The sequence below is a fragment of the Cuculus canorus genome, chromosome 9 (genome assembly GCF_017976375.1).
Source record: "Cuculus canorus isolate bCucCan1 chromosome 9, bCucCan1.pri, whole genome shotgun sequence".
Lineage (NCBI taxonomy): Eukaryota > Metazoa > Chordata > Aves > Cuculiformes > Cuculidae > Cuculus > Cuculus canorus.
The window spans coordinates 16,219,162-16,231,959 of record NC_071409.1 but is presented as its reverse complement, the minus strand read 5'-3'; the positions used below and the strand labels follow the sequence as shown (position 1 = coordinate 16,231,959).

Here is a 12,798-nt window from a genome sequence, read left to right as displayed (position 1 = left end):
ACTATCTGGGCATGTGTTCAAGAGGATTTGCTGCAGTTCTGCATGACCAGGCTGTCACATAAAGTAAACATGCAGAGACCAGATGCGTGGTACCTGTAGCCTTATCCGTCTGTGTAGACACGTTGGAGGGAGAAAGCCACAGTGCTGTCCCATCACAGGTTGGCATAAAGCTGCTGAATCAGCAGCAGGGTTTGAAGTAATGATGACTGAACACCATCAGCTGTTAATTGTATCACGTGGGAGTGCTGGAGAATCCAGGTATGCCCTGAGGAGAAAGGAAATGCTGAACATCCTCGGTCCCCTGCTTGTACTTCAAGAACTGGACATTAGTTCCAGGAACCGATTATGGTAAACACCGGTGGTGTCCTAGATGACACCAATAGCTGGGTACAGAGGACTCTGCTTGGGCAGCTGCAGCAGATAAAGGAAATGCTCAGGAATCTGTACTATAGACACAGCTACAACTTAGATGAACACCCCTTCTGGTATTTATTTTTAAATCACAGAAGTCCTTGAATTTGAATCTGAGATCCAAGCTAGAGAAAGTATTGATTCAAATGGCGTTTCTGAACCTTGTCTGTGGAATAGGCTAAACAATATCCAAAGTGAATGTTCAGAACTGTGAATCTAGGCTTTCAGATCTTCTCTTTAACTTCCCCTATTTATGTTCAACTCAGTTCCATTTATCTTCACTTGCTGCTGTTGCTATTCAATTTACTATTTTAAGCAGCTGTAGTCAATAAAAAGAACTAATTGAAACGGGGGATTCTTTGCTGTGGCCAGCAGTTAATTAAGCTGATTTCTTCCCTGGTACTCCTTTTGGGGAAGAATCCAGTTGCATATGTTGGTATGTAGTGAAACTTCCCGAGGGGGGGAACAGGACGCAATTTGATGACTTGATAAAGAGGGAAATAGTGGCACAGCCTAGAGCTCACAATGCAATAAAAATTGGATAGGATTTGAATTTTGATTGTTGGAGAACTACCTGATTTTGAATTGTTTTCTACTCTAAAATGAATGAAACCGAAATATGTTGAAATTTCTCACCATGCAGAATTGAAATGGAACTATTTTCGGCTCAGCTGATATGCTGCACACATCAGTTATTGTCTTATTTTAATCTTTGAAGCTATTAAACTACTCCTTTATAGAAAATTTATGTTTTTAAGGGTTTTGCAGACTTCTTCACATTTGCAGTGAACTCCATACGGTATTTCAATATTATTTTGTCTCTACTCAAAATAAAATAATACTTTTGTTTATATTTTATTTATAGTAATAAAACAATACATTTTAATCAAATTTCATAATGCCAGCATACTTTAACAGCCATATTTTTTTGTTGAAAGATTTCGAATAGAGAAACTTCACAGCATCTCTAGGGATGATTCAGCAGCATGAAAGCTTCAGAAACAACAATATTTTATTAACTTTGTTTTGAACAAATGATTTTACAGATCTAGTGGCAACTCAAGAATGGCTCTGTGTTCTCGTATGAGTCCCATAATTATTGCAAACATCAGTGTACATCTGGCCACAAATGACATTTCTTTCCCATGTTCACTCTTCTTGTCTCCTCATTTATTTATATTTGTTATTGTCAGTACAGTTGCTATGTCTGGCTTCAGGAAAATTGATTTTTCTTAGCTACAGGCTGTAAAGCATCCCTGTGGTTTTTATTATAAGGCAGTTAATGTAACCCATCTCAAGAAAGAATTAGGCTGATTTTGTAAATCATATTTTTTTCATGCACAGCAGAGTCAGTAAAGCTTAAGAATTAGTCTGGGCTTGATTTTTCCACCAGCCAGAATTAGGTGCAGCGATTTCACACATGGGTAGCTTTTTCCACTTTCTTTAAGCAAGGGTATAAAGCACTAGGAAAACAATAACCTTTCTTGAGATCTTCCATGGGAAATAAAAAAACAGGCTAAGGTCTGCCCTGCTTGCCTCACTTAGGGTACCACAGGAGAGTCTCCGTGCCCTGCCAGCCTGGTTACCACACTCGGTTCTGTTTCACCGTCCCTTGGGGAGCAGCCATCCCTATACTGTGCCCTGACAGACTTTTGCTACTGACCATACTTTTTTTTCCTGATGCCTTTGGGCTGTCTCAGCCCTGTGAGTTCTGTTACCTCCACAGTTACCTTTCCTTCACGATCTTACTGATGGGAGGAATTCAAGAATTATAAGCCAAGTTCTGCTGCTGGAAAATGCCTCAGTTAAATTTCTTTTTCTAATGTGTTATTGCGCTTTCTTAAAACTGAGAACTCCAAAGAAGATGACTGTAATATACAATTTATTTAAAGATGTTGCGCAAATTGAAAGACATGGTTGACCTTGTGACCACTATTTTATTGCAGATAGTTGGGGGGATTGGATGCTGGCTAGACTTTAGTAGGCTTTTTAGGCAGCAAAGGCTGGAGGATGGAATTCACCTGCTTTGCTTGTCCTGGGCACGAGTCTGATAGAGAAAGTTCTTTGGGAAAAGGGAGAATAACTGGTCCAGTGACTGGTTTGGTCAAGTCTAGTTTGTCTGCTTTAGTCTTTTCTCCATCATGGCTGGGTGTAGATCCTGCAGCCTCAGATGGAACGGGCTTTCCATCTTTATGTTCATTTTGACTTTCTTGTAGGTCTGGGAAAGAGATGTCCTCAGTTGAAGGGGGTAAAATTTTAACCCAGCCCACTGCTTTTTCTAAGTGTGGAGAGAAAGGATTGGTTTCTGAAGGGAAAGCTTCTTGATGACTCTGGCTGGATTTTCCAGGTGTCTGATGAGCTTGCTGTTTCCCCTCTTCAGTGGCAGGATCCTAAATAAGAGGCAATAAGCATTACTTATATCACAGCTATTCCAAATTCTTTCAGAGATGAAGATCCTTCACAATAAGGATCTGCTGTAATTCTGGTCTGCAGAGACCAGCTGCAGAACAGAAGCTCAAAGACGGATAGAACTATTTCTTATGTCAGTGGAGATGAGTGCATGAAACTGGAGTAACTACACAGTTAACGCTCTTTGCATGCCCTTTTATTATTTACAGTTTCTTTCAGAACACTCTGAACGCATTCTGTATTATTAACTCTGGACTTATTGTATTGCCTTTGTATCCAACTAGCAGCAGGCTGTTTTATCATAAGAGATTTTTTTCCTAATCTGGCCTTATCACTTCCTTGAAGCTCATGTTTTTGTGAATAAGAAAACTTTAAAAAGGCTGGGCTTTCGAGAGCGCGGTTCTTGTTTTGTGTGACTTGTGCAATATTAAGATTAGATTAAGAAATACCTGCAGACTGTAGATTTCACAGGATATTGTGATGAACTGTTTGTGTTCCAAGTGACTGTTCACTACAGAGCCTTTACAGAAACCTATTTGCTGGAAGAAGAAAATGCAAGCATGTTATCACACTGTGGCACTGATACATGGCTCCTGTCTTGTAAAGTGATTATGAAAGACTGAATTGTTATAGCTTCTACATCTATGTGTAGGGATAAGCAGCTCAAGCAAACTTTTAGTTTTGGATTGGCAAGCTTACAAAGCTGGGCAGCATTTTGAAAGAGGCTTTATGTTTGCAAAGGAGGGTTAGGTAACACGATAGTAAAAGTAAGCTGGCTGCTTAGGGCCCAACTACAACAGCACGCTTAAGTGCTGCTGGAGCAGAATATCCCCCTGCAGCCAAGTTCTGTAATAGTACATATTATTTTTCAGGCAAAACCAATTTCACACCATACTAGTGAAAAAAAAGCATGAGAAAAATCTTATTTCTAATCACTGTTTTTACTGGGCTGTAGGTAAGATGGCTTGGATCTCAGTTAGGATGGGGCTTGAAATGTCTCTTGGCAGCATGCCTCTTTATCTTTTAGTTTGCTTTATAATGTTGTCTTTAGTTCTTGAATGTTTTCCTTAGCCGGCCTGATTGTAGTATGGATATACTCTTTAAGCATTGTTTGTGATTTATTGTCTAAGTCTGTTTACTTGGAAGAAATACTTAAGAATTATTCCACTGTGTAAGGTGAAGGCTACCCTACCTTTTTCTGGATGGTATTTTTTTCTATTTTCTTTGTTCATGGACTTCTACGTAAGAATTCAGAGCGCTTACTGAAATGGTTTCTCTATTCTAAAGCAGTTTGTACAATTGCAAGACAGTACAGAGCTGCAACCCATAAAAAGACACCTTTGGGCTTTGATTCTTGTCTGCAAAGAACCAAAGGAATAGGATAAGTATTCACAGAGGAATCATAGAATCTGAAAAATAGGTGTTTATATAAGGAAAAGTACTTACAGCTAGTTCTGATGAAAGTGGCTTGCACTTGGAGATGTCAGCGATAGTGTCATTTTTGGAGCAGGATGTCTCCTGAATTAAAAACTCTACAAAATGTGCTGGACCAGTGACCCACTGTTAATGATTGAGACAAGTGTCTGTTAGACCTTGTGCGTGTGTCAGGAAAAAGAGAGAATCTTACAGATCTTGAAACAGATTTTTGCTAAGTGACAAATGAGCAGGTTTATACTTGGGACATTACTGTTTGTTGTATTACAGGAGATTTTCTTTTTGCCAGTGTTGTTCTATTGGGTGGTTATTATAGTCGAAATGACTTTCCTTTTTTTTTTTAACAAGTTAACATCCACACAGAACTACATATCCAAAGACCTTGCTGATAATTTCTGGCTGTTTTAATGAACAGGATCACTTTTTCTATTTCTGAAATGTAATTACCTCAGGGTTGGAAAATGGGAGTGAGTAATACCTAACAGTTTGAGAAAAAGAGCTAAAACCACATTGTTATCTATACGTAATGAATTTTAGCAAAATAGATATTACTGTGGTAAACAAACAGGATTTAGCCAGGAGACCATTAACACTGTGTTAGTCTAAAATTAGTTTTAAACCATGTTTAAACTTATTCAGTAAATTACAGGCATATGTTGGAAGGTGTGACTGATTAAATACTTTGTATTAGGGAGTCACTAATTCTTTGTGGTGGTAGAAGAAAGCATTCACAATGAACCTTTTCTAAACTTTGGAACACAAATATGTCTTCAGTTTTGCATAAGGCTCTTTTGGCAATAAATGGAGTCAATATCTTGGATGGATGCAGCTCCTCATTTCCAGGGGAAATTCTGCATGGAAGCATTCTCTGTACTATACAGATACAAATTCTAAACAATCCGTAAGGCATAACAAATCATATGAAGTATAACAGGTGGATCCATAATTCTTGAGGGCTAAAGCAAGCCAGATAACCCTTGGCTTACCTGCATTGAAGCTCTTGTGACATTGAGGACAGAGAAATAATGAGTTTGTTCACTCTCTTCATTGAATTTGTCAAGGCTTTGAACAGCAGTCTCCAAATATTTGGGCTCAGCTGGACTGTCATCAACTGGGCAGTCAGGACATACTGACCAAATATATCTGGGCGGAACTTTTTATTCAAACAAAACAGTGTCATTAGAGAAAGCATAACCATAAAAGCACATTGATAGTGGAGGTCACTTTATATGCATCTAAACCCCCAACCCTATCCCCTTGTCCTCCAGCTCCCTGGAGTAACCATGTATGGTTTGATTCACACAAAGATTTTGAAACTTTATGAATTTGCAGGCCCATAAAAATGTTGTAGTGGAGACAGAGACACTGCAGAATAAGAGCCCGGTAACAGCGGGCTTGCTGTTTTTCCTTGCCTTTCACAAACCCACAAAACCCCTTTTTGGATCAGAACCTATAAGCCCATATTGAAGTCTTTTGGGGGGATTTCAGACATAAAAGCAGTTTCTACTGCACTGCTTTGAATTGCAGGACCACGCTGGACTTATGATCACTGACTTGATTAGGGCAGTTGAAAGCTAATGGAGATGCTGTGGTGCCATAATTACAGCAAAAATTTGAAGTAATGCTCTATGGCAAAGGGTGTTTTTCCAGTCCTATTTTAAAGTAAGTGTGTTACATAAAGGCTTACCTGGTTGTAAAATGCACTCATAAGTATTCAGATGAGCAATATTTCTTGCCTGATTAATGTAGATAACTGCTTTGCATTGACCATAAACCTGAACCAATATAAACGTTTAGAAACAATTAATTTTATGCTCTTTGCACTGATCAACTGTCACCTGGGCAGCGAGTGGTTAATTTTCTCCTTGCAGTCATGAAATTCTTTTTAAGAAGAAAGTTCTGATAATACTAAAATGGCAATAAGGCACATTTCTAAGTATCTCCTTTAGAAATAAAAGTCCAGATCTCCCGGTGTAATCCTGAGCTGTACAAGTGCAATGCTTCTCTGCAGGATGGTCAACTCAAGGCCACTCTCCTTACAGCTAAGAATTGTCCAAGTGCCCCAGAGTGCTTTCCCTGTTCAGGCCCCCACACTGGAAACTGGGTCTATGTTTAGAACCTGGAAAACTTGAACCTGGAGATCAGCTCAGACTGTCTGGATCCGACTGCCTATCTTCCACCTCCCCCTTTCTCCCTATGTCCATAGTAAGGAAGGAGAGTGGCAGGAAAGACCCTAAATCAGTTTTGTGGCACAGTAAGATCACCCTCGCACGCAAAGAAACTCTGATTCTGTGGCAGAAGAAAATATTGGCCTATGAATATCCACTGAGCCTCTGTTTTTAGATGTTGGATGTATATTCTCTCAGTGCTTCTTAAATCTTGCCACATGTGTGATCAATATTTAAGGCCTCTAGGATGTGCATTTCTTGACTTCATAGAAGCCATAGTGACCATATATTCTTTGCACTCTTTTCCTACTGAAAGTGCAGTGAGCAGAGTTCATTTATTTTTTTTCCAGTGTTTCATTTAAAAATGAAAACTGATTGACCTCAGAAGCAGCCCAAGACAATTTAATCATAACTTCATTTTTTCCTATGTGAAGCTTCTTTCTTGTCATTCTTCTTCAAGTTTTTTTTTTCACCTGTTCAGAATCATTTGTCAGTGGTAGCAACAGTCTTGGATCACTTTCTGTCTTTGCAGCCTATCTCGCTGAGCTTTCTTTTTTCTTCTCTTTCAGAATGATTTTTTTTTTCAAAGTTATCAGCATAAAAATGGAGTAAAACTAAACCAAAAATCACATGTTATATAAAAGTGAGTTTATTTTATTCCTTTCCTGATCGACTGTCTTTAAAATAGACCTTTACAAGGTTGCTATAAAAAGTAAACCATTTATTCTGAATACTGTCCTAGTATGGCTATTAGTTATATCTGCTTATTAGTTCTGGTCAAAAACTTTCTTTTAATTTTCATTATTTAAATAAATCTTACCAGTCTATAAACTGATTAGAAAGTACAGAGGAAAATTAGGTACAGGTGAAAAATTTGAGTTTGATTTCTTCTAAGCTCTTCTGCCTACTTAAAGTGCGTGTGTAGGGGTTTTGCTGTCATCAGTAGTACCAGAGTAACTCATCATACCCGAGATTAAATAAGAAAATAAAATCCTTACCGTTGTATGAGCAAATCTGGCCTTACAGTTCTTCCACAACTTTTTGCTGAGTACATGGCATTCAGTATCTACTACATCCAAAATGAGATAGAAGACAGAACCAGAGATCTCCTGAAAACAAACAAACAAAAAAGTCATGTCGCATAGTCATATCGCATATAGAACAAAGTGGGGACACATAAAAGGCAGAGATGGAGAAGCACAAAACATACAGGTGAGACACACAAATATCTTGAAAACTGAGCGTTCGGTGCAAATTATCAATGATGTTGAATCGAATGAGATTCGGGCCCTGATAGAACAGGCTTGGTCATGCATCTAGCCAGCTTTACTTAAAGAACAGCCTTTTAGAGTTAGTTTTATCATAATTTATTATTATATATTATTATTTATTTATATATAAATTATTATTTATTCAGAGCTCAGCAGATCTCTGAAAGTGTCATCATCCTTATTTTAATTTTCATTAAAAGACTGTTATTCAAAGGCCTTTTGATATCTGCTTAGTGTTGAATAAGAGCTTCTATCTTTTCTGCATGGCCAAAAAATTCCTTTTCTCAGAGCTGGTGATGCTAGGATTGCCACTGCAATGCATACTGGGGAGCATGGGAGCCAGAAGATATGCAGCAGGAGCACAGCATCCCCTTTGTGGCAGGGTGACCTGATGCAAGGGAAGGAAATGAAATATTTTGGCATGTTTTGTAATTTTAGTTAAGTGCCTGTCAGTGAATTTAATAATGAATATCTTGTATGAAAGACAGACTCTGTCCTACTTGCATGTAAGTTAACAGCAGATGGCTCATTAGTTTCAATTAGAGCAAAACTGAACTACAGGTTGCTTAAGGGCAGATTTGAATTTGAAGTAACTTTGAAAATGGTTTTATCCTGAGTATCAGTTAAAATATAGGAGGAAGCACCACTGACTGATAAAAAAAAAAAATCTTTTTTTTTGAGGGGAAAAGATGTTTGCATAAGGTTGTTACTGTCCATGAGTGTCCCTGACACAGCTGACTGCTACTTTTGTACTCAGTCCCAGCAGCAGCAAAAATGTGACAGTGGGCTTAGATTGTCTAGTGTGTTATTGCAGTGTTTTGAAACACCTTATTTACAGGATAAGCATATTAGATGGAAACAGAAAGAATAGAATTAAATTAAATTCCCAAATAAAGGAAGAGCAAAGTATGCCCTGAGGCAATAAGCGAAGTCTCTGGGGAATTAAGTGGCAGATCAAATCACAAACAAGGCCCAAAATTCTCCTGTGCTGAGACATACTTGGCACAGGTGATGGGACAAGCAGGGAGTTGGATGACGTGTTTTACACCATGTCTGTACCCACTGTGCTGCACTCTGTGGTGGTCGTAGGAGTGTTCTAATTATTGTCAGTAGAAAATACCCTAGGATGAAAGGGCTAAATACCTAACTCTATGACTGGTGATAGGGGTTCTGGGACAGCTTAGAGACATCCCATGTGGAAAAAAGTCTCAAGAGACCTGATCCAGTTGCTTCGTGGGCACATCAAAATAGGGAATATAATGCAAAGCACAGTGAAGTGTGCGTCTTTAGTCATGAGATCTCAGATTGCTGGAGGCCACAGAGTGTCTGCACAAATTATGTCCTTGTGGGAGCAGCAGGACATACTGTCATATCCTTGCCAGTGCAGATATTTAAACATCTGGCTGTGAAAAAATCATCTTCTAGGTAAGAGTATGGGAGGCGAGCAAGCATGGCAAGGAATGTTAGTAGCGTGCTCCCACAGTGCCTTATGTGTTGTAGGTGTTGTGCACTCATTTCAGGTTGTCCCTGGCTAGTGCCAGTGGATTCAGCTATTGTAACAAAATTAGTAATAAATTAAACGCACATAGAGAAATCAGAGACTTGAGGATATGACAGCGATATTCCATATGTATTTTCAGGGTAATTTTTGCACTTGAACTGGTTTCAGATTTCTTCTGGAGAATGAGTCATCACTCAGAGGTTTGTGAAGGAGCTCCCTGGTCCCAAGCTGGATGTGTTTACACCTGTTAGTGCTTACATCTTTTGTGCAAAACATGCGATGACTTAATAGACTTTGCACTCCAACTGCTCAAGGCAGTGGGAGGAAGGTGTAAAATGAAATTAAATCAGAGCAGTGGTGTTTCATACCAAATCTGAACTGATGCCTGGAGCTATTCCAGGGGCAGGCAGCAGAGAATCGTGCCTGAGCTTTCCTCTCTAATTGCCCACAGTAGTGATGCAACTGTTTCTAGTCATCTGTGCGTAAAGTTGATGTGGCCTCTGGAGTCTTGTGAATGTAACTTCACACTTGCCTTTTGAAATTTTTCTTAGCTTGACTAGTTATTGCTAAGGAACAGTGATAGACATAGGGCTCTTCGTGGTAGAAACGGGTACAGAACGAGAAGGCAACTTACCTGAGGATGTTCTCGGACACTGAAAATTCGGTAGAGACTGAGTATGTAGCCCTCTTTTTGGTCAGCATTGATCTGGCGAAGAGCCAGATCTGCAGCCTCCTCTACGGCAGTGTCATCACAGGTCGGGGAAAGCAATGCAGTCGATGCTTCTCTGGCAGGAGGAGAGGCAGCCCAGGAGCAAAGCGCCTGTATGCCAAAGAGCATTGAAACAAGTAAAAACATTCTGCTTAGAAAACCAGTGCAGCAGATCAGAATGGTAAATCAGTATGTAGGGGCTGAGACCTGTGTGAAATAGCTGAGTTTTGCAATGGAGCTGTTTCTTTTTATGAACTTGTGTCCTCTTTTTATTTCATACTGACCATCACCTTTAAACCTACAGCTGTAACAGCAAACATGAAGTCAATGATTACAAGGTTTTATGAAAGTGTTGTCGCTCCCTCTGAGACCAGAGAGCATTTTCTCCTTCTGGCTTTACATCCCAAATTTGGGCTTCACTGGGCAGATCGTATAACTTTGACTTCATCACAGGGGAGAAGACTATACACACAGAGGTGCTTTCTTAAAAGACAAGAGTTGCTTAAATAAACCTACATGCAGGTCAGCTCTGTTCTGTCAGTGACTCGGTTCTTCTCCCAAACAAGTCAATGGCGGGAACTGGATAAGGGCCACAAGGCTGACTTATTTTACATTTTGTATTTGTTACATGCTGATTGTAAACAAATATACTGTTTGTTATTGCAGTCACTTCGGTTGGGATAGAAAGCCTGATTAGGATTCATTCTCTGAGCATTTCTACTCAGTTGGATACCTGCAGATGAACGTTAGCCCCTAGCCCAGGCCAAGCCAGAAAGATGCAGTCCATGTCCAGAAAAACAGCCTGTGGATAAATGGCCTGCTCAAGCCATTAAATACACTTGGAGAACATGGTAACAAGGCAATGTAGAGAATTAGCAGCTTCGTTGTGTTGTCTGCCTTTAAGCAGAAATTTGCACTGTGTTTATTTGGGCCTTAACATTCCCTGTTAACAGTGGCATGGATGTCTTAAGTTTTGTTCTTGCCCCAAAGACTTCTGTTCTGTTGATGGGATGGTGCAAAATGAGTTGCTGTAAGAGGCCGGAAGAAATAGACATCAGTAAGTGTCCTAAATGTACCGGGGCTGTCAAAATGGTCCTAAGTTGTTGAAGGCTCCATTTCAGGATTTGTTCCCTCTCAATGCCTTGACTTCAGCCTTGACTTTTGTTGCCTAAAACTCTCAATTTATTCACACTTGCCAGGTATTTGATCCCCCCACTCTCTGATTTCCCTGACCTCTGGACATTTCCTATTTCATCCCATCTTCCAGCAACTTCTGACTTTGTTCTCACTGCTGCATTGTGCAGAGTACTTTGTGAACTTGCCAGCATTACGTGTTGCTTTTGTTGCCAAAGAGCAAGTATTATTTCCTTTTATCTCCTCCCATCTTAACATTTTGGCTGCACCTGGTTTCAGCCCCTGCCTGGCAATGCCTCGCTTTGTATTCCTGTGGGTTTAGAGGCAGGTATAGTTGCATATGAACTCTACCACTAATTGTAACATGCTGCTGCAATTTTATTGCCTGAGAACAAAACTTAATAATGAAGTAAGAACTATTGGAAGTTATATGCTGAGAGTGGAGGGGGAGAGAAAGGTGGCTCATAAGAAAGTTACGGACTGGGGCTGATTACACTGTCTTGGTGCCAAAGGGCTGAAGGGGAGTATCAAGGAGAAAGAACTCTTAAAGGAGAGAGAGCATATAGTGTAAACTGGAGGGTGAACTGCTGTTGTTAGATTTCTTGTATCCGGTGCCTTCCTCCTTTTGCCACTTCTTGCTCTTTTTTTAATTTTTTCTTTTTGCCTGTAAATTATTCTTTTTGTACTTTGAATCAAGGAAAAATGGCTGTAGGCCTGATGAACAAAGGAAACTGGTTCAGAGGGTCACTATTTTAATTATTTTAGCAGTGTTCTGCTTTCATTCCTTTTCAGCAACAATAAATAATGCAATGTTGCTAATGTGACTGGAGACTCAGACTTCCAGGGGGAGCCGTTCACTGACACAGCTGCTCCCCAAAAAGCATCACAGAGCACGTGCTGAGCTGTGCAGGTTCATTCATACCTTTGGCTTATCCCTTCACTGATGAATGTGGAGGTTGATTTGCCAGCTGAGAGACTGTACTGTGGTCACTACTGATTCTCAAGTGATTTGCTGGGTGTGATGAAAAATGGTCATGGAAAATTCTGCCTAGAGAAACTGTAGTTTGAAGTGACAGCAGTGTGCCTTGTGGCCAACCTGTCAGGAACTCTGTGCTAGAGGGCGGGAGATGGGGGAATAGCTGTACAAATAGCTGTTAGCTTGAAGATCTGGAGAAGTAACAAGTACCATTACTTGTAGAGTATCCCAGTGAAAGTCACTGATTTTTCTGCTTATGGGCTGTTCTGCAGTATTTCACCTTGAAGGATCTGAGAATCTGAGTCACCATTTCCCTGGCCCTTGTTTTATGTCATGGGAGTCTCTGTGATCACAGCTGTCCGCTGAGTTGGAGGGTACTGCCCCGGTACTGAGTGAAGAAACAAAAGTGCAAGTGAAGGACATAACCATCTCTATTTTATAACGCTGTAAAATTTGAAGTGGTTAAAATTTTATGTATTGTCACTTTTTTTTTAAACTGGTGGTACGAAGTATCACAACTGTTCAGCCTTAGCAGTGCTCAAAGCATGTTCATCTGGGAGGCAGCAGAACCTGTCCCAGGGAATGCCCACAGAAAGCTGGATGGGATTACACGTACAGCCAGGAAGACCTGCAGGAGCACTGGGGCTGAAACGTTTCTTAAAAGACTTTGCTGGCAGGAGTGGGAAGCTCAGATAGCAGGACAGGGGGGGCACATGGCTGCTAGACTGACACATCTCATGTGTCACCAGTTGTTTTGCAAACTCAGGGTGAGAGATAACGTGCGG

The 12,798-nt window shown here is 40.2% G+C and overlaps 1 protein-coding gene across 1 annotated transcript; it reads right to left on the bottom strand.

Moving 5' to 3' along the window:
- Positions 1-1,317: 1,317 nt before the first annotated feature.
- On the bottom strand, positions 1,318-10,154 carry FETUB (fetuin B). The gene is made up of 7 exons (XM_009559313.2): positions 9,829-10,154; positions 7,421-7,531; positions 5,942-6,029; positions 5,241-5,407; positions 4,267-4,380; positions 3,270-3,359; positions 1,318-2,801 (listed from the first exon to the last, which is right to left on the bottom strand). Exons 1-7 carry the CDS (start codon positions 10,048-10,050, stop codon positions 2,382-2,384), a joined length of 1,212 nt encoding a protein of 403 aa, XP_009557608.2. The 5' UTR covers positions 10,051-10,154; the 3' UTR covers positions 1,318-2,381.
- Between the last annotated feature and the right edge of the window lie 2,644 nt (positions 10,155-12,798).